Source organism: Lucilia sericata, unplaced genomic scaffold (assembly GCF_015586225.1).
Source record: "Lucilia sericata isolate MDLA Ls3-8-SP2 unplaced genomic scaffold, ASM1558622v1 Contig000276F_arrow, whole genome shotgun sequence".
Taxonomy (NCBI): domain Eukaryota; kingdom Metazoa; phylum Arthropoda; class Insecta; order Diptera; family Calliphoridae; genus Lucilia; species Lucilia sericata.
The window spans coordinates 48,267-69,557 of record NW_023994301.1 but is presented as its reverse complement, the minus strand read 5'-3'; the positions used below and the strand labels follow the sequence as shown (position 1 = coordinate 69,557).

The following is a 21,291-nucleotide window of genomic DNA, read 5'->3' as shown; positions in this document are numbered from 1 at the left end:
TATGTAATGTATGTATGTATGTATGTATGTATTATGTATGTTGTATGTATGTATGTATGTATGTATGTATGATGTATGTATCGCTATGATGTATGATGTATGTATATGTATGTATGTATGTATGTATGTATGTATGTATGTATGTATGTATGTATGTATGTATGTATGTATGTAGTTGTATGTATGTATGTATGTATGTATGTATGTATGTATGTATGTATGTAGGTATGTATGCTATGTATGTATGTATGATATGTATTGTATGTAATGTCTGTATGTATTGTATGTATGTATGTATGTATGTATTTTATAGTCTGTATGTATGTATGATTATTGTATGTATGTATGTATGTATGTTCTGTATGTATGAATGTATGTTTGAATTATTGCCCATTTCAGGCGGTGACTATATCTCTAATATTCAAAGGAACCGAGAATAAAATTAGCCATTACTTTATTAGTTAAGATTATTTATTTAATGGGTGGAAGTAAGACGAAATTATTATGTAATGTACAACAAAAATATGAAGTGGAAAAAGTCAGATTTCTATAATTTTACTAAAACTTTTTATTGCTGCAAAGCCGGTTAAATGACATTAAATTAAAAAAGCTAACGGAATTTTTAATACATTATTGGGAAAAATCTTTTTGATGTTAATAATCTAGGTAATCGTGTAGAGGGTTTATTGATTTTTCATTATGTATATCTATAATATTATTACTATTATTATTTTTATTATTATTATTATTAGTATTATTATTATTATTATTATTATTATTATTATTATTATTATTATTATTATTATTATTATTATTATTATTATTATTATTATTATTATTATTATTATTATTATTATTATTATTATTATTATTATTATATTATTATTATTATTATTATTATTATTATTATTATTATTATTATTATTATTATTATTATTATTATTATCAGAATTATTATTAACATATTTATTTAAAAACTATTTTCTTTTACTTTATTTTTATTTGGTGATTTATTAAAAAAAACACTCTAATCAGAAAAACAAACCACGTCCCGGCGAAATGGGTGATTCTAAACAGGTTCAAAATTTCTTTGAAATTGATTTTTTTATTAAAATCCTCTTAGTTTTAGAAACATTTATTAATTTTTTTTAATATAATATGTGCCAAAATATAACTTTGTCGCATTTTATTTGTAAATAATCCTTGGCTATTAAATAATGTATATAAAAGGTTTATTTCATATGATTTCATGTGTCCACGGGGAAACAACATGTTTCCTAAATGTACCACACAATAAGCAAATCATAGGGATTTATATCAAGTTCTCTGAATCTAAAATACAATGTAAATAACCATGTTATATTAATGTAAGGATAGCTTTGGCAAATGTTTTGTGTTAAGATGAAAACAAGTTTAGTAAATTAATTGTCTAATTCTATCGTTATACATACATACATATGTCACATTTTTTATTATAGGGTTTCCCACGAAACAAACCAATAATAAAAAAGTAAGAGTGCTACATTCGGCTGTGCCGAATATTATATACCCTTCACCATAGTGTTAAATTTAATATTTGATTCTTTAATTTTTCAAAAAAAAAAAAAACGCATTTCGTTCATAAATGCTTTCCCATCTCTATGACAAAGAAAAAATTCAAAACAACAAACACAAATACTATGTACATTGTTGTTGTTTCCAGCGCTTTATTTAAACAAGCAATCTGAAACAAGCACAATCTGAAATACTAATTTTTTAACGAAATATGCAGAGGTTCTCTCAGAGTTTTGCTCATATCTCCGTTATTTATGAACCGATTTTGCTGATTTTAAATAGGAAACTTCTCGAAAGCATGTCAGATAGAACTATTGAAGGCTGAGATCCGAAAGATATCTGAGGTCTTAAGAAAATTGATTTCAACACACAGACAGACAAGGCTTAATCGAATCCGGTATCTATAAAGATCCAAAATATATATATACTTTATAGGGTCGGAAAATTATATTGTAGAAATTACAAACGGAATGACAAACTTATATATACCCCTCTCATGAAGGTGAAGGGTATAAAAATATGACATATGTACAACAACAATATACATATGCACCGTATATTAACGTATAAAAGGAAAATTTATGTCGATAATATTGTAAATTTTCGGATCATAAATATATGTTGTACAGTTATCACATTTTAGAAACTACCCAACAAAAACTCGGGAATGGGTTATACTTCCATAGCCACCTACTTTTCTTTGACTACTACTTACCGTCTGCATTACTTAGAAGTACTCCAGTAATGACTTTCTTGTAATCTGATATAGAAGTGCTTTATTTTCGACTTTGTCATTTTGTACTTCTTGATCTCCCTATTTGTAACAAATAAAATCAATGGTATTTTTTTAAGAATATGAAATAAATTTATATATCATATTTTTTTAATTGCGAAAAATGGTACATTATTTTTTGATCTACGAAAACTTATCCCGCCTTATTACGAACTTCACTTATAACGAACAAGTTTGACTGTATATATTCTTAATATATGATATATGTTTAACATTGTTAAACTGGAAAAATTGCATATGCGTGGTTGCATAGTAACCACCTTCAACTTTTTCTCTGTTTGGGCTTACTGCATTTTATTTATAAACAAAATCTTTCACAAAAAATCAAATTCGGATTGTGCTGTTCTCTAATATATATTGTTTTAGTGTCCCAAAAAATTACTTGGAAAAATATGTTCCTATTTACATAGCATTGTTACGTATTTAATTCTACAAATATTTGCCATGTTTAACCACCTGCTTTAGTCCTTGTCATAAATAAATGTATATATACATATTTCATATTTTAATAATAAATCTGTGTTAATAGTGTCATCACCATATCTTTAATGTCATCAGCATAACTTTAGCCCGCGCGATGACCAAGTTGCCAACAATATTCATGTTAAAAATCGTCTACTACAAATAAAAATATTGAAACAAAATAGTTGTTTTAAATTAAATTTACATACATATTTTCCACTCAGAAAACACCCGAGTGGTCAGAAAATTTGTCAAAATCGTATCGTAGTATCGTGATGAAATTTTACACAAATTAATTTTATTTTCTAAAAAAATCAATCAATCCCCTTCTTCTGAAAATCATAAATGTCGTATTTATACATCGATATTGTTATAAGAATTGGATATATGCATGTATGTATGTATGATTTTAAGAATGCACATTGGTTCAAATCATCAGTTTTTCAGTGCGAAATTAGAACTGACAAAATAATGAAACTCTTTAAAGTCTTAGATGGAGCATAAGCATAAATAGGTATATTAGAACAAATTTAAGCGAAAATTAATTCTTTGGACGTTATTAACCCATTGTCTACAATTAAGAGGACTTATATAACACAACTTTTTTTTCATTTTGGAAGGACTTGTCGGACTCGCTAAAGTTTTTTAGAACTAATTTCTAGCGTGATGGTCTTTGCTTCCAAGCAGCGGTTGTTACTGCCTGAAATTATAAATCAGTTTTAATACATTTTTTTCTTCCTTCCTACTGCAATTTTCCATTTTGTTGCTAAAAAATTACGAAAATTCGCACCTATAAATACAGTAATTCCTTGCAAACACCATGGATAACAGGATGACAAAAACTCATGTCTGATAAGGACATCATCCTTTGCGTAGTCCTAGAAAATATTAAATTACTCAAAACGCGCAGAAATGTGCAATTTGAGGTAAAATGAAACTAATTCACAACATTTTAGGTTATTCATTTCTTCTTATTTCAGGTTTAACAAACGTTAACATTTTCTTAAAAGCTTTTATGAAGTTAAAATTTTAAAATCAAATTCAATTTTTTCAAGGTTATTTTAAATATTGTCTTTTCGAAGTGAAGGAATATTATTTCCAACCATTTACAAGAATATATATAAATTACTGACACCTCTAAGTGCTATCTATTTGACAGTTATTGAAGATTATTTACACACTTTCCAAAAATAACGTTTAAAAATAATGATAAAATATAGACTCCACAAAAGAAATTTTTTTAATATTTTTAAATGATGAATTTGAGTGCGTGCAGTAGAACTGTGTTTAGCATTTCGCAAAAATTTATTGCGAATTTTAATATATTGGTGTATTGGAAATGATATCAAAAAATAAATTAAATTCACTGTTCCAAAATTTTAATTTCGCACAGGAAAACTGGTAGTTTGAACTATAGTGGAATGGTTCGAAATTAAATCCACAGTCGCAAGATAAAATTTATAATAAAATAGTTTTAGTCATTGTTGATCATGACAATTTGGCGATCTGGATTTGTTTTATATCATATACAAATAGTACTGGGTAAACCAAGGTCATTGCTGGGTTAAAATTATTTTCGAAAACGACAATATATATTTAATTAGATTTATAAAAAACTATTTAATTTTTAATTATGTTATGTGTTTGTATGTATATATGTATATTTTTATACATTTATATTTGTATGTATGTAATAAATAGTATCAAGATTTGTGTGTAAGACTAGTATTCATTGAAATCCAGTGTTGCCAATAAATCCATTTTACAAAATAAATCCTTATTGACAGCATTATTATAAACATTCATTCATACATCATCTATTTACGTCATTAACAAAATCGTAAAAATCTTTTAAGACAAGATTTGTTTTTAGAAAAATTAATTTTCTTTCATAGCATTTAATTGTACTAATATCATATACATATGACATATGTATGTATATAAATCATATTTTATTCCATCATCTTTCTAACAACAAAATTCCCTTTGAAAAATTTTTTCTTGTTACTAAAAAAATCCATTCCAAATATTTAAATAAATGTAGAAATTGTAGTTAAAGTGTTTTGTAGAAAGTAGAAATGCTAAGTTTTGAATTGAATAACAGTTAAAATTTAACAATTTATGAACACTGTCATATAATAAGCTACACACAATACGAGAAAATGCTTTGCTGGGATTTTAAAATGTTATTTTGAAATATCAAAAATCGGAGATTTTTGTGAATTTATATGATACTCGTTGTAAAACTTCAGAATTTAAATTTAGTGATGGCTAAGTCATCAAGTATGACACCAATTCAAAATTCTCAAATTAAAAAAAAAAATACAATAATAATTTCACAAAACTGCTTCGATGAACTTTCCAATGCAAAGTATTTTGTAAAATGTAACTTTAATTTGATTTTTCAAAAGTTGTTGAATTGCGGCATTTTTTCTTGTTGATTTTATTTAACTTGTAGTTTTGTTTTTTTTCCTTCCCATTGAACATATTTTCAGTATTTCCCTTTTTATAACTTTTCAAAACTAATAATATTTTTTCGTTTTTTATGTTTGTTCTTCGCCAATCTTCGTCATTTATGTATATGTCTGTATACGTTGTGATAATGTTATGTGTACGTAAACAGAGACGTCGCACGTCCATCGATGTACGTCGTCCCAGTGTTCAGGATCTTGAAGATCTCATTAATAAGCCGTCAACTCCATTGCGCGATATCGGTGATGGCGGACCACCCACAATTATCGATGTACAGGAATCATATTCCGTTGTTGAAGGTAGGTTCATGCAAATGGTTCATTTTTGTATTAAACACTTTTCTATTATTTATCCTGTTGCTATCTTTATTTGTCTGTCTTTAAACTATCGTCTTTATTTTTCTGTGTCTCTATTTTATTATGTTTTCGTTCTAAAAATTAATAAAATATTATTAAAAAATACATTATCAAAATCATAAACAGATTCGACTGCCTACATGACAGTAGGAATAGAAGGTAATCCAGCACCAACGTTTAAATTCTACAAAGGTATTAGTGAAATCCTCGAAGGTGGTCGTTTCAAATTTTTGACCGATGGTCAAACAAATACCATTACATTATGTATGCGTAAATGTAAGCCTAATGATGAGGGAAAATATAAAGTTGTGGTATCAAATATACATGGCGAGGATTCAGCCGAAATGCAATTATTTGTATCTGATTCAAGCGGCATGGATTTCCGTGCCATGTTAAAGAAACGTCGTTATCAAAAATGGGACAAAGATCAAGAAGATCCCAATTGGGGTGAACTTAAAGAAACCGAAAAACCAATGCCTGCTCTTAAGAAAGTCGAAAGGGTAAGACATCTTTTATTAGGCGTAAAACAGAACAAACAAAATGGCTTATCTGCATATTATATAATATAAATAACTTGCTTTGATTCTTGATAAACATACATTATATTTATTTTCTGCCAATTTATTTTCAAATTTAAAACAAATGGAACATCGAACCAATGGATGAAACAAACCAATATTAACATAATTTTTGAGTATAAATACAAATTTCAAATATCTAATAAACGAGTTTGTATTTTTGCTCTTAACAACTAAACATTGTGGCAATTCCCTTACGTTTGGTGTTTTCTTTATATTATATTTAATACAACAAAAATATTTCATTGTGTCAATATCAAAGATTTCAGTTTCAAGAATTGATCACAAAAATTCGGAATGAAATTGACGTTTCTAAAATAAATCTAACATTTTGATTTTGTTTAATATAACACTTTTTTGTCAATATCTGAATATTTTGTTTATCTATAAATAATTCCTTTAAAACAATAAAATTAAAAATATTATTAAATAAAGCAAAATCATTTCAATACATGTAGCATCGGCTCATACCAATTTTTATAGTTTTTATAAAGAACAAAATACAAGTTATCAATTTCATACATACATTGCGGTGTCCAAGCCGCTGAACAAATTTCAGAGCCGTTGCTGCATGAATATTTGACAATTTATCCAGTTTCTCGCTGTACTTGAAATGAAAGAAAACACCGAACGGTGGCCATTCGGAACGCTCATTAACTACAAGACTGGCATAACTCAAAACTAAATTTTATTTGGCTTTCATATTGCTTTCTAAGTATATTTTTAAAAATGTCTGTTAATTTCGGTGTGAGAATATCAAAAAATCATGTCTTTCACAAATATTTAATAAGTAAAAATTTAATTAAAATTGATATATGAAACATTTTAATTACTACTATCTAAAGGCGGTTTAGTTTTCAAATTCCCTTATTGCATAAAATTTTTTTTAAAAAAATAATTAAATATCAAAACATTCGATGCAGTTTTTATAAAAACTATATTTTTTTAGTTATGCCATTCTATCTTGCTTCTTTTTATACTAATTAGTAATAAGTTATTTTTACAAGTATATTTAGTTATTTTATTTTAATTACAGTAATTATAATTACACAGGCCAACAAAATTTAAAAAAAAGTCGAAACCCAAAGACCAAGATATGCTTATCTACATAATTGAGTTGTGCTGAATCATAATCTGGGCTCAGAGTTTCTCCATTACCATTAGGTTTTCAAAATATCGGTTTCTTTATTTTGAAAAAAAAAAAATAATAGAACCCGATATCTCGGAAATATGATGTGATGGAGAAAATCTGATGCTAGATTTGAATTCAGCGCTGCTTAATTTGGGTTAAAAATTTGTTGGCCAGTGTTATCTTTTGTAAATATTTCCCAATTATATTATATTTTTTTAATTTCTACATTTAAACGGCATTTAAAATGTAAATAAAAACACATTTACTTTAACAATTAAAGCATAATATGTCGGAATTAGGTGAAGAATATGAGGTAGGCATAATACCTTTACAATTTTTATAAGCCGAAATATTATTTTTAAATTTCCCGTATTTCATTAGAATTTAGGTGATAAGTATCTATTTTGTTGCTTCCCCTTATTTTATCACATAAATACATATGATAACATGTTAGGGTGTGTCGAAAAAACACTTTTTTTCTCAAATCAGTTTCTATTATAAGAAATGTGCAAACCCAATTAGTCAATTATAAATATATTAACAAAATTACTTGAAGGATTTGAGAAAATTAAAGGGCGTAATAAAATACTACCAGAAACTGATTTGAACGAAAATATTGTTTCTTATCGATTCAGCTGAACATACATATGTACATATGTAGTATATGTATTACATTCATATAACTGTAGTTAAGAGTATATTTTTAATTAGTAGCAGTTCTACCGTATATTCAGCATAATTCCCCAGTACTTCAATTTAATTTTTTTAGAAATATATGTATGTGTTGTAATCAACCTAATGTAAAACATACAAGCACAATTACTCAATATGCACAAAATTTCTAACTAACATGATTTTTCAAATTAGAAATTAAAATTTATTAAAGTGGAAATACAACATTTTAAAACAGGATGTCAGTCAGGCAACTGCTTCCGTTATTAATACCGAATTAATAATATAGTGGTATAAATACCGTTATTATGCAGATGCCAAAAATGATAATTACCATAAAAGAGTTTAAATGTATATAATTATAATACCGGCATGTACACTGCTTAATATGTTTCGGTACCGAATAAACCGTAAAACAAAATGCAGAAAATTCAGTCCAGTTGTATTTCTACACTTATATAATTATTTTGTTTGATCCATATTTAATCATAGATACATAAGTAGTTTGTTATTTGTTCACTTATAAAGATTTAAAAGATGGAATGCCCGTACTAAAAATCCGGGTATTTTTAACTGAGTACTGCATTCTAAAGTCTTTAACTCTTTCACATATACGGGACACCGGTGTCCAAAGAGTTTTTTAATTTCTTGATTTTGAGCGTAATTTTGAGTTCACAGCTACAGTAAAAGCTTATTTCCAAAGAAAAATAAGTTATTTTTTAGAATTTAATGTCACTACATGCTAAAAAGGATAATATCCTGCGATATCCTTCGAAAACACTTTTTGCATTTTTCATCAAAAATGATCAATATACGTAAAAATAAAGTGTGTGGTGAAGTTTTTTGCGTGAAAAGGTTAATGTAGTTTTATCTATATCCTATTAAATCTATTATTTTCGTTGCAAGAGTGATTTGTTGAAGTAAACATCAAAACTTGAAACACCGGTTAACACGTATATTTCATAAGTAAAAATTTAGTTTAAATTCAGAAAATTCGACTTTTTTATAAATTAAAAAATGTCTAAAAGTCAACTTTTTGTAAATTAAAACAAAAGTTGATTTTTGTTTGGCAAATATTGTTTTTGTATTTTTGTAGTGAAAAATAGTATGCATAATTTTTATTTTATTATTTGTGTACGTGTGTTATAATTAACCAGATACGAAATTTCATATTGATAAATTTCGTTTTTAACAATTTTAATAAACACATTTTAAAGAAAGTAAATAATGTTGAAACAGAAAAAGAATTTTTTAGTAATAAACAATTTATGTCCATTTTTCTTTAAAATATGATTAGGCACCCACATCGCGTAGACCATCACTGGCTGAATTGATTCCAGATTGGCCAACACTACACCCATTTCGACGAGAAGAGGTTCGATCAGTTCAGTTAAACTGAATTCAGAAAATTCTGCTGATCATTTTATACTACCTTTGATTTTGAACATCTTACAGTTACTGTTTTTTCGCTCTTCTTCTCTCTTTCATTCTCTCTTTATATCTTTCAATTTCTCTGTTTACACTTTTTATCTCTGAATGTTTATTAAAGTTTTTATCTGTTGTCTATAATTAGAACTTTTTACTCTTATCGCAACATGGCCCCAATTGTTTTTTTGTCCATTTTTGTAATTTCAACGGGTCTGAATTTTTTATTTAAATGTACATACTATAATTATTAAATTGGATTTTACAGCGTTTTAAGGTGAACAGTTCATACTGTTTTTTTTTTTTTATAATTCTCTTATGTGTATGAATCTATTATGTACACGGCTCAACACGTATATTTTTTAATAACATAATTATTTGACATTAAACAGCAATTTGTTTTTGGTTACAAATTTATTTAGATTTTTTTTAAATTCATTATCAAGTAAGAGGGTCGATTATTCGACATTCTCAAATACCGAAAATTTCAACTCCATTTAAAATAATAATAATAATAGGCGAATCAAAAATATTTGTTATATATTTTAAAAATTTCAAAGAAAATTTCAAAAATTAATATTTTGCCCATTCCATAATGTTTTATTTCTTAACTAAAACGATAGTTTTGTAATTTAAACTCGTATTCATAGAACATTATTTATTCAAAGAATATTAAAAATTTAATCGGGTTTACGAGGTAACATTCAAGTAAACCTTAACGAAAACTCCTTAAACAAATTGCAGACAACTTAAAAGTTGTTGAGCTGTACCCTTGTTTCTTGGTACATTTAATTTTTTTCTATTTAATATAAGAATTTTTGAAAGTATGTGTAAATATATTTTTGTAAATTTATTGATGTAATCATTATTTTTTGATATATTTTTGATAATTTGTGTAATAAATAAAGCATGCATGTATTTTGTTTTTGTATTGAAATTGCTAACCTTTCATTACAAACCACCTCTATATTTATTTTTATTTAAAAATAAAAATAACGCTTTTTTAATAATATTACAAGCCAAAACCATTAGAAATAAAATCATATGCGATACATAGATAAATTTTGAATACTATCTTTCACTATTTCTAAGACTAATTTTTCAAAGTTTTATTTAACATGTATCATGTAACATGTATCGCATATGTGTATGAATATTTTTGTTTGTTATTATATAAAAAATGTAATGAGAAAGAAACAAACTCTTTTCCCATTTTTGACAACGCAAACCAAACTAAAAAATTTTCAATCTTTCTCTATATAAATTTCAATATGAATAAAATATTGAAAATAATAAAAACGTAAACATAAATGTCACCGTCTACGAAACCACCTTTTTCAAACTTCGCGACGCTGCCTAATTCCAAACTGTAGAAACAAGAGTCGTTCTTAAGTCCATTGATTGATCAGTTTGCAAAAGAAGGAAAGGATAAGAAGGTTGTTTTTGAAGCTCGTTTCAGCAAACCCAACTGTAAACCTAAATGGTTGTTCCGCAAGGATGTAAGTATTATTTTAATAATCTGCAAACTATAAATTTACACATTATACTTAAAAATAGTTGACAAAGAATAAAAAAAGGAAATTGTATTAAGGGTTATATTTTAGTTGCTGCCAGGACTCTTGTGTATACATGCATTTGTTTATCAATCTTTAAATTGTTGTTGTTTATTCCATAATACATATTTTTTACTTCTGATGAATTCAATAAAATCTCTTCACATTTTCAGATACCGAAAATACATAACTCGTTTTTTTTAGTTATAAAAAAATATTTCACTGTACAATAATAAGTCTAAATTTTTATTTAACTTCTATAAAAAATATACATTTATCTTTAGAATATCTTCACGAAAAATGTGTAGTAAAATTTGCTCAAATGACTCACATTTTCCATTTTTTAATTCCTGAATTCAGAAAAAATTTAAAGCTTATCTGAAAATCTGACAGGTCTTGCAGCACACGAGACAGATAAATTGAATAATAAATCGGTAAAAATGTTGGAATACATTGGTACTATACCCTTTAAAAATTTTCAAAAAATACTGCCTCAAACTTCGTATTAATACCCTTTCATTTAATATCCTTTTCAATACAGAGTTGTTTTTAAAATTATATAAATTAAGGATAAAATCATAAATTTCAAAAAAGGAATTTTAAGTTAAATTGTTCACATGATAATAAAAATATTTGAAATGAAAATATATGTAATGTTTGTTTTGTTTATAATTTAAAAAGGAATGCTTCCCCGGCAGTAAATTCAAATTCAAGAATGAAAATGATACATACCAACTGATTATTACCGCACCTAAAGTTGAAGATACAGGCAAGTATACTATTGAAATCGGCGGTGTTTCGAGTACGGCTTTCCTTAATGTGGAAGAAGCTGATCCTAGCTACACTTTCACTAAACCTCTGAAAAAGAAACTTGAAGGTTATACAGAACACGAAACAACGTTAGAATGTTCGGTTAGCAGCAGCATGGCCAATGTATCATGGTTTAAAGACGGCAAAAAGATCGAATCTGATGATCCTCGTTATCTTATCTCGAAAGATATCAATGGTAATCTGAAGCTGATAATTAAAGATTCTTTATTGGAAGACACCGGTCACTACACTTGTCAATTGGACAGACAACCGGACAAAACCGAATGCAAACTTAAAATTGTCGAGTACCCATATAAATTCGTAAAGGTTTTGAAGTCTCAACAATGCATCGAAAAGGATACCGTCACCTTGGCCTGTGAAATTGATGATGCTCAGGGTGAAGTGAAATGGTGGCGTAACGATGAAGAAATTAAGCCGGACAAACGTATACAAATCGTTAAAGACGGACGCAAACGTAAACTTATCCTTAAAGACTGCAAAGTTACCGATGCCGGCATGTTTAAATGTACCACGAATGCCGACAAAACTGAAGCCGAAATCATCATTAACTGTAAGTGTAAATGGTTATTTTAAAACACGCCTTAAAACACATTAATATCAATTATCTTCACATGATTTTAGATCAAAATCGCTTCAACAAGAAACTTAAGGACACCGATGCCGTGGAACGCGAGAAATTGGTACTCGATGTTGAATTGCAAGATCAGACAGCACCATGTGACTGGAAATTCAATGGCGAGCCAATTGTTCCCAGTGATCGCATTGAGATTAAAAATTTGGGTGGTGGCAAACATCAACTAGTATTCAATAATTTAGAATTGGCTGATGAGGGTGAGATCACTTGTGAATCTGGTCAATTGAAGTCAAGCTGTAAGCTTACTGTACGTAAAGGAGAAAGTAAGCCTAATATCGACTGTCCCGATGAGTTTGCTGGTCCGATTAGTGCACCCGTTGTATTGGAAGTACCATACAAAGGTAGGTGTTATATAAAAGAATATTTATATAAGACAATATTTATTTAATTCAATAACAATTTTAATCACTATTAACTTTATTGCCACAATAGTATTTCAGAATAGCTTTCTCTTGTATTAAAATCTTTATGTATATGTATAAATATAGATGCGCTTTACAATTTATAATAAGACAAAAATCACATTTATAATTAAGTATTATGAAAGAAAAAATATTCTTCCATAATAAATTCTCAAACTTGTCATTTCGCCAAAAATAACAGCCTATCGTATAAATTTATATATTTAATAAAATTTGTGCCCTATTTTAGTTAACGGTACTAAACAAACACCAGTCGAGGCCAAGCTTTTGAAGAATGGAAAGCCTTTGGCTGTGAAAGATGTAGAGGTTGCTATTACGGATGATAAAATCACCTTCAAAATTAAGAAACCTACACGAGACATGTCCGGCCCCTATCAAATCAAGTTATCTAATGGCCAGGGTGATGACATTAAGGATGTAAATGTAATTTGCCAGGATGTACCTCAACCACCGCGCGATGTTGATGTCACAGACATATACCAAACGTCATGCAAAGTAGTTTTCAAGCCACCTGAGGATGATGGTGGATCGCCAATTGTAAAATATATTGTGGAAAGACAAGACATTAGTAAGAAGCAAGGTTGGGAACCTGTAGCTGAAGTATTGCAGGGTGAACCGTGCTCAAAGAGCATCGAAGACTTGGTACCGAAAAAACAATACAGATTCCGTATTCGTGCTGTCAATAAGATCGGTCCTTCTGATCCAGCTACATTTAAGAATACTATTCTTGCAAAGGATCCATGGGATGAGCCTGGCAAACCTAAAGATGTAGATTTAACTGACTGGGATAAAGATCATGCTGATCTTAAATGGGAAGCTCCTGAAAGCGATGGTGGAGACCCCATTACTTCATACATTATTGAGTACAAAGAAAAGTTCTCAAACGATTGGGTTGCAGGTAAAGAGGTGCCCGGCAATGCTCGCGCGGGTACTGTAGATGGACTTAAAGAAGGACAACAGTACGAATTCCGAGTCCGTGCTGTTAATAGGGCCGGTCCAGGTGAACCTAGCGACAAGACAAAGGCTATTATCGCGAAATGCCGTTTTGTCAAGCCATTCTTAGTGGGCGACGGTCTTAAGAATATTACAGTAAAGAAGGGACAAACAGTGCGCTATGACATAAAATACGATGGAGAACCTGAACCTAAAGCTACTTGGTTCAAAGGTGATAAAGAGTTGGTATTCGACAACCAACGTATAGTTTTGGAGCAACTTGAACGAAACTCCTCGATCACCATCAAGAAAGCTGTGCGCAAAGATACCAGCAAATATAAACTGGTTTTATCTAATAGTTCTGGAACTATTGAGTCAGAAGCACAAGTTATCGTTTTAGACCGTCCTCTAGCCCCTGGTGGTCCATTTGAACCTGAAGAAGTGCGTGCCGATCACATCAAAATGAAATGGAGACGTCCAGAAGACGATGGTGGTTGTGAAATTACCGGCTATGCATTAGAACGTATGGATGAAGAAACTGGACGTTGGATACCAGCAGGAGAAGTCGGTCCCGATGAAACCTCATTTAATTTCAAGGGACTTACACCTGGTAAAAAATATAAATTCCGTGTTAAAGCCATCAACAAAGAAGGTGAATCAGAACCTTTGGAAACGTCTGATTCTATTTTGGCAAAGAACCCCTACGATCCACCAAGTGCACCCGGTAAACCAGTTATTGATGACTACGATAATAAGAGCGTTACACTAAAGTGGAAAATACCTCCCTCCGACGGTGGTAGACCAATTCTACACTATGTCATAGAACAAAAGGATAAATTTTCACCCACCTGGACCGAAGTGGCTAAAACTGAAAACGCTTCTCCCACCTGCAAAGTGGAGGGCTTGAAGGAAAAAATGGTTTATCAGTTCCGTGTACGTGCTGTTAACAAGGCAGGACCATCAGAGCCATCCGAACCTACAGATAACCATTTGTGCAAACACAAGAACCGTAAGTATTTTAAACAGTTAATTATCTTTTATTTTCAGTTAAAAAAGCTTGCTTTGCTTTGCTTTGGGTCTTATCAAAATAATATAAATTTATATTTAATTTTCTGTATGAAACATTATATAAATTTGAAGCTAGATCTGAAGACTTAGCTGTTCCCAATTTTTATACATAGGTTTGATTTTAAAAATGAATAAATAAGTACGCAAATAACCCGACGTGCATAAAATTTTTTAAAATTCATATATTAGATCCCATGACATTTTTGGAAACACGATTGAGGTGTGCAGATGTCAATATCTGCTATAAAGTTAGCTTAAATGTTCCGCTTTAGCTTTCCATGCCAAAATTTATGCAAAGAAGAAAAATTAAATTTATTTTTACTTCCCATTCATAAAATAAATAGTGAAACCTCAAATTGATCGATCAACATTCAAGCGTGTCACAATCAAGACTGGGCGCACCCATAAATGGTCTGTGGATGTTATTGGTGAGCCTGTACCAACATTAAATTGGAGTTGGCGAGATAACATCCCACTGACCACTGGTGATCGTATTAAGATTGAAAATGTCGATTATCATACCGATTTCATTATTTCGAATGTCGTTCGTAAGGATACTGGTATGTATACATTAAAAGCAGAAAATCGCAATGGTGTTGACACTGAGACTGTGGAATTATTGGTTTTGGGTAAACCAACCTCGCCTAAGGGTCCACTTGCCGTCAGCGATGTCACTGCCACCGGTTGCAAATTGCAATGGAAGAAACCTGAAGATGATGGGGGTGTACCAATTAAGGAGTATGTTGTTGAAAAAATGGATACAGCTACTGGCAAGTGGGTGCGCGTCGGTCGTTCTCCTGGTGAGAAAGAACCTCCCAGTTTTGATGTGACTGGCCTGAATCCGGGCTCCGAGTATATGTTCCGCGTCTCTGCAGTCAACGAGGAAGGCGAATCGGAACCACTTACTACCTTGGTGGGTGTAGTTGCTAAGGATCCCTATGACGAACCTAACAAACCAGGTACTCCTGAGGTAACAGACTACGATAACCAGAGTGTCTCTCTTAAATGGACTGCACCAAATAATGACGGTGGTGCACCGATTGAGAAATATATTATTGAAAAGAAGGACAAAAATAAGCCTGACTGGGAGAAGGCTATTGAGGTACCTGGTGATCAGTTAGAGGCAACCGTTGCTGGTCTTCAAGAATATGGAGAATATCAATTCCGTGTAGTTGCAGTTAATAAGGCAGGTCCATCGGCACCATCAGATGCCAGTAAAATGCAAATTGTCAAATACAAGAAACGTGAGTAGTATTTAAAAGATTCGGAACTTGCTCACTTTTCAAATTTTTTTATAATGTTAATATATTTTTACAGTTAAACCCCGTATTGATCGTACCAACCTTAAACCACTACTTATTCGTGCTGGCAAACCAATTAAATATGATGTTAATGTGCGTGGTGAACCAGCACCCACAATTACATGGTATCAAAATGATAAGGAGTTAAAACCTGAGGAAGTACCAAGCAATTGTGAAATCAAGAATGTACCTTACAACACGAAAATATCAATTATTGATGCTGTGCGTCAACATACCGGTATATACAAAATTCGGGCTGTTAACGAACACGGAGAGGATGAAGCGACGGTGGAAGTTAATGTTTTGGGAGCTCCTGGAAAGCCGAAAGGTCCCCTGGAAGTCAGTAACATTACCAAAGATAGCTGTAAACTTAAGTGGAAGAAGCCCGATGATGATGGTGGCAAACCCATTACCGCCTACCAAGTCGAGAAGTTTGATAAAAAGCAAGGTCGTTGGGTGCCAGTCGGTCGTACGTCTGGCAATGATACCGAAATCGATGTCAAGGGCCTCCAAGAAGGCCATGAATATCAGTTCCGGGTCAAGGCCATCAACGAGGAAGGTGAATCAGAACCTTTGGAGACCGATGGCAGCATCATTGCTAAAAACCCTTATGATGCTGCTAGCAAACCTGGTACACCAAAGATCGATGATTATAATGAACATATGGTTAAGCTTGTTTGGGAGCCACCTAAAGACAATGGAGGTGCACCCATAACAGGTTACATTATTGAAAAGAAGGACAAATACTCTCCAATCTGGGATGAAGTACTAACAACAGAAGTAAGTTGTTATATAGGCTATTTCTATTGATTATTTATATAATTTCTTTGGGTAATTCTAAAGAAGATGTTTTGTAAAAACTGAAAAAAATCATATTTGTTGCAAAATGTTTGAAAATTTTAGCTTCTCTTACTTATTTTATGATTCTTTAAATATTAAACATAAGATGAGTACATATCATATTATATTAATTTATAATTTAGTCGTCAAGAAGGCTATGTATGATTAATACTAAAATCTTATTTTGAATATAGAGTCCACTTCCTGAGGCAACAGTTGAAGGTTTGATTGAAGGCAATGTTTATCAATTCCGTGTTAGGGCTGTCAACAAGGCTGGTCCTAGCGAACCTAGTGACGCCACTGAACCACATCTAGCGAAACCGAGAAACTGTAAGATAATTGACGCTTCCACTTTACGGTTTTTATTTAATTCTTTAATGCAAAGGCTTAATAAAATACAATAAATATATAATTTATTATGCAAGGCTTTATAACAGATTTCAGTTATGTACACACGAGAAATATGGCCTTAAGTTAAACAAAGCATAGCTTCTTAATATAGCGTTTGAATATGTTTGAATAGGTCTGAATTCTTAGTAATTTTTTTTATTCTTAATTCTTCTATTATGTTTAATGTTATTCTGTTGAATTGTGCAGTAAAACCATGCATTAATCGGGAAAAGATGAAACCCGTCAAGGTCCGCGCAGGCCAAACAGTGAAATTCGATGTCGATGTTAAGGGAGAGCCGGCACCCACTTTAACTTGGTTCTTTAAAGAACAAGACTTAATTCCCACTGGACAGTCTCGCATTGAAAATGAGGACTATAATACCAAGCTAGTTATTATGGACAGTTCCAGAAAGGATACCGGTGTTTATAAACTTAAAGCTGAGAATATTAATGGTGTCGACGAAGCTGAAGTGGAAGTTATAATTTTAGACAAGCCATCGAAACCAGAAGGACCATTAGAAGTTAGTGACGTCCACAAGGAGGGTTGTAAACTCAAATGGAAGAAACCTAAAGATGATGGTGGTGTACCTCTTACTGGTTATGTAATTGAAAAATTAGATACCGCTGTTGGGCGCTGGGTACCTGCCGGTACAGTTGATCCCGAAAAGACTGAACAAGAAATCAAGGGTTTGGAACCAAACCACAGATACCAATTCCGTGTTAAGGCAGTTAATGAAGAAGGTGAATCCGAACCATTGGAAACGGATTCGGCTATCGTTGCCAAGAATCCATTCGATGTTTCTGCACCACCTGGTCTACCAGAATTCGAAGACTGGGATGAACACCATGTCAAGCTGAAGTGGGAACCACCAATTCGTGATGGTGGTGCTCCTGTTACTAGTTACATAATTGAAGTTATGGACAAGGATTCCGGCGAGTTTGTTAAGGCCGCTGAAACTGATGGACCAGTTTGCAAGGGTGTTGTCAAAAAACTAGAAGAGGGCCAACAATATAAATTCCGTGTCAGAGCAGTCAACAAGGCTGGTCCCTCCGAGCCTTCTGAGCAAACGAATTGGCATATTGCCAAACCACGTTTCCGTAAGTTTATTTTTCTATTTTAATCTGAAGCAGTACATGGTCATAGACATATCTTTAAAAAAACTATTTTCTTTTTGCAGTTAAACCACATATCGATCGTACTAATCTAAAACCAGTCATTGTTAAAGTGGGTCTTTCTATTAGCTTGGACATTAACATTAAAGGTGAGCCAGCACCTAAAGTAGAATGGTCTTTCAGAGATCAACCCTTGGTGTCCGACGAAGAAGGCATTAAAATTGATAATGTCGACTATAACACCAAATTTTTCGTTATGCGTGCTAAACGTCCAATGTCTGGCAAATACACAATTAAAGCTAGCAATGAAGTGGGCGAAGATGTTGCTGAACTAGATGTCACCGTATTAGGAAAGCCTGGAAAGCCTAAAGGTCCTTTACAAGTCAATGACATTACTAAGCACGGTTGCAAACTTAAATGGGAGAAACCTGAAGATGATGGCGGTGCTCCCATTGATTACTACGAAATTGAAAAACTTGATCCACATACTGGTCAATGGTTGCCTTGTGGTAAAAGCACAGAACCCGAAGCTAAAGTCATTGGACTGAGCGAAGGTAAACCATACAAGTTCCGTGTAAGAGCCGTAAACAAGGAAGGCGAATCTGAGGATTTGGAAACTGAAAAGCCTATAATTGCTAAAAATCCATTCGATGAGCCAGATAAGCCGGGACGTCCAGAACCCACTAACTGGGATAAAGATTTTGTGGATTTGGCATGGGATCCACCAAAAAGTGATGGTGGTGCACCCATACAGAAATATATTATACAAATGCGCGATAAATCAGGTAGATCTTGGGTGGATGCTGCTACTGTTCCGGGAGATCACACTAAGGGTACAGTAACCAATGTTGAAGAAGGTCATGAATACGAGTTCCGTATAGTTGCGGTTAATAAAGCAGGTCCGAGTGAACCTAGTGATGTTTCAAAATCTGTTGTGGCTAAACCTCGTTTTCTTAAACCCCATATCGACCGCAAAAACTTACAAAAGAAAACATTACGCAGCGGTCAAATGTTGCATATGGAAGCAGCTGTTAAAGGTGAACCACCAGCAAAGGTTACCTGGACTTACAATGCCGAAGTTCTTAAAACTAACGATAGAATAAAAATTGAAAATGAAGATTATAAAACAACATTTATAATGCCAAAAGTTAAACGTTCCGATAAGGGCATTTACATCGTTATGGCTAAAAATGATTCCGGAACTGATACTGTTGAAGTTGAGTTGGAAGTTTTGTGTAAACCCAGCAAGCCTAAAGGTCCTTTGGCTGTTTCCGATGTGACAGCAGAAAGTGTTCATTTGAAATGGGATAAACCAGACGATGATGGCGGTGAACCTATTGAACATTATGTGGTTGAGCGTATGGACACAGAAACTGGACGTTGGGTTCCAGTACTAACCACAAAGTCTCCGGAAGCCGATGTGACTGGCCTTACCGAGGGTAAGGAATATTTGTTCCGTGTTAAAGCTGTCAATGCTGAAGGCGAATCTGAGCCATTGGTTACAGATATTCCTACTACAGCTAAAAATCCATATGATCCAGCTGATACTCCCGGAAAACCTCAAATTGTCGACTGGTCTAGTAATCATGCTGACTTGAAGTGGCGTGCTCCCGAAGATGACGGTGGAGCTCCTATTACCGGTTATATAGTCGAAAAGAAAGATAATAATACTGGCAAGTGGCAAAAAGTTTTAGAGACCAATACGCCTGAGCCAAAGGCTCGCGTCAATGATTTAATTGAGGGCACAAAATACCAATTCCGTGTCAAGGCTGTTAACAAAGCTGGTCAAAGTAAACCTTCAGAACCTTCAGATCAAATGATTGCTAAAGACAGATTTGCTCCTCCCAAAATCGATCGCACAAACATTAAGGATATTACAGTTAAGGCTGGCAACCATGTGAGATACGACATTAAAGTATCAGGAGAACCACCAGCAACAAAGACTTGGTTCCACAATAAAGCACGTCTGGAAGGCGATGAAGTTACTATTGATTTAGAACCATACCGCACTAAACTTGCAATACCCTTTGCCAAACGTTCCCATACTGGCAAATATACCATTAAGGCTGAAAATGAATCTGGCCACGATGAAGCTTCATTTGAAGTTACTGTCCTTGATAGACCTGGTCAGCCAGAAGGACCTCTTCGTATATCAGATGTACATAAGGAAGGTTGTAAGCTTAAATGGAATCCTCCATTGGACGATGGTGGTTTACCTATTGAACACTATATTGTTGAGAAAATGGATGTGGAAACTGGCCGTTGGTTACCATCAGGACGCTTTAAGGAACCATTTGCTGAATTGAATAATTTGGTGCCTGGCCAGGAGTATAAATTCCGTGTTCTGGCTGTTAACACTGAAGGTGAATCGGAGCCTTTGAATGGTGATAAATCTATTATTGCTAAAAATCCATTCGATGAACCCGGTAAACCTGGTACACCAGAGGCAGTTGACTGGGATAAGGATCATGTAGATCTTGTTTGGAAACCACCGCTCAACGACGGTGGTTCTCCTATAACTGGCTACACTGTTGAAAAACGTGAAAAGGGTACAGATAAATGGATTAAGGCTACTGAAATTTCGGCACCATTACCAGGTGATGAGTGCAAAGCCACTGTACCTAATTTGGATGAAAACTGTGAATACGAATTTAGAGTTAAAGCTATAAATGCTGCAGGGCCTGGAGAACCCTCTGATGCCAGCAAGACGGTTATAACAAAACCAAGAAAACGTAAATAAATTTTTTTTATTTCAATTCAAA

General features: G+C 32.2%; 1 protein-coding gene across 34 annotated transcripts in view; it reads left to right on the top strand.

Annotated features, from left to right (window-relative positions):
• Positions 1 to 21,291, top strand: part of LOC119603142 (twitchin) — an 82,819-nt gene that overhangs the window by 44,448 nt on the left and 17,080 nt on the right. For 21 of the 34 annotated variants that reach the window (XM_037955074.1, XM_037955077.1, XM_037955061.1 and 18 more), the window contains 12 exons: positions 1,036 to 1,077; positions 5,433 to 5,580; positions 5,764 to 6,137; positions 10,818 to 10,943; positions 11,679 to 12,378; positions 12,450 to 12,803; positions 13,114 to 14,826; positions 15,230 to 16,129; positions 16,203 to 16,966; positions 17,221 to 17,356; positions 17,624 to 18,514; positions 18,595 to 21,261. In XM_037955074.1, coding sequence (XP_037811002.1) covers positions 1,036 to 1,077; positions 5,433 to 5,580; positions 5,764 to 6,137; positions 10,818 to 10,943; positions 11,679 to 12,378; positions 12,450 to 12,803; positions 13,114 to 14,826; positions 15,230 to 16,129; positions 16,203 to 16,966; positions 17,221 to 17,356; positions 17,624 to 18,514; positions 18,595 to 21,261 — 8,815 coding nt within the window. The remainder of the gene's footprint in view (positions 1 to 1,035; positions 1,078 to 5,432; positions 5,581 to 5,763; positions 6,138 to 10,817; positions 10,944 to 11,678; positions 12,379 to 12,449; positions 12,804 to 13,113; positions 14,827 to 15,229; positions 16,130 to 16,202; positions 16,967 to 17,220; positions 17,357 to 17,623; positions 18,515 to 18,594; positions 21,262 to 21,291) is intronic. The other 13 variants (XM_037955071.1, XM_037955070.1, XM_037955068.1 and 10 more) reach the window with 3 other exon arrangements.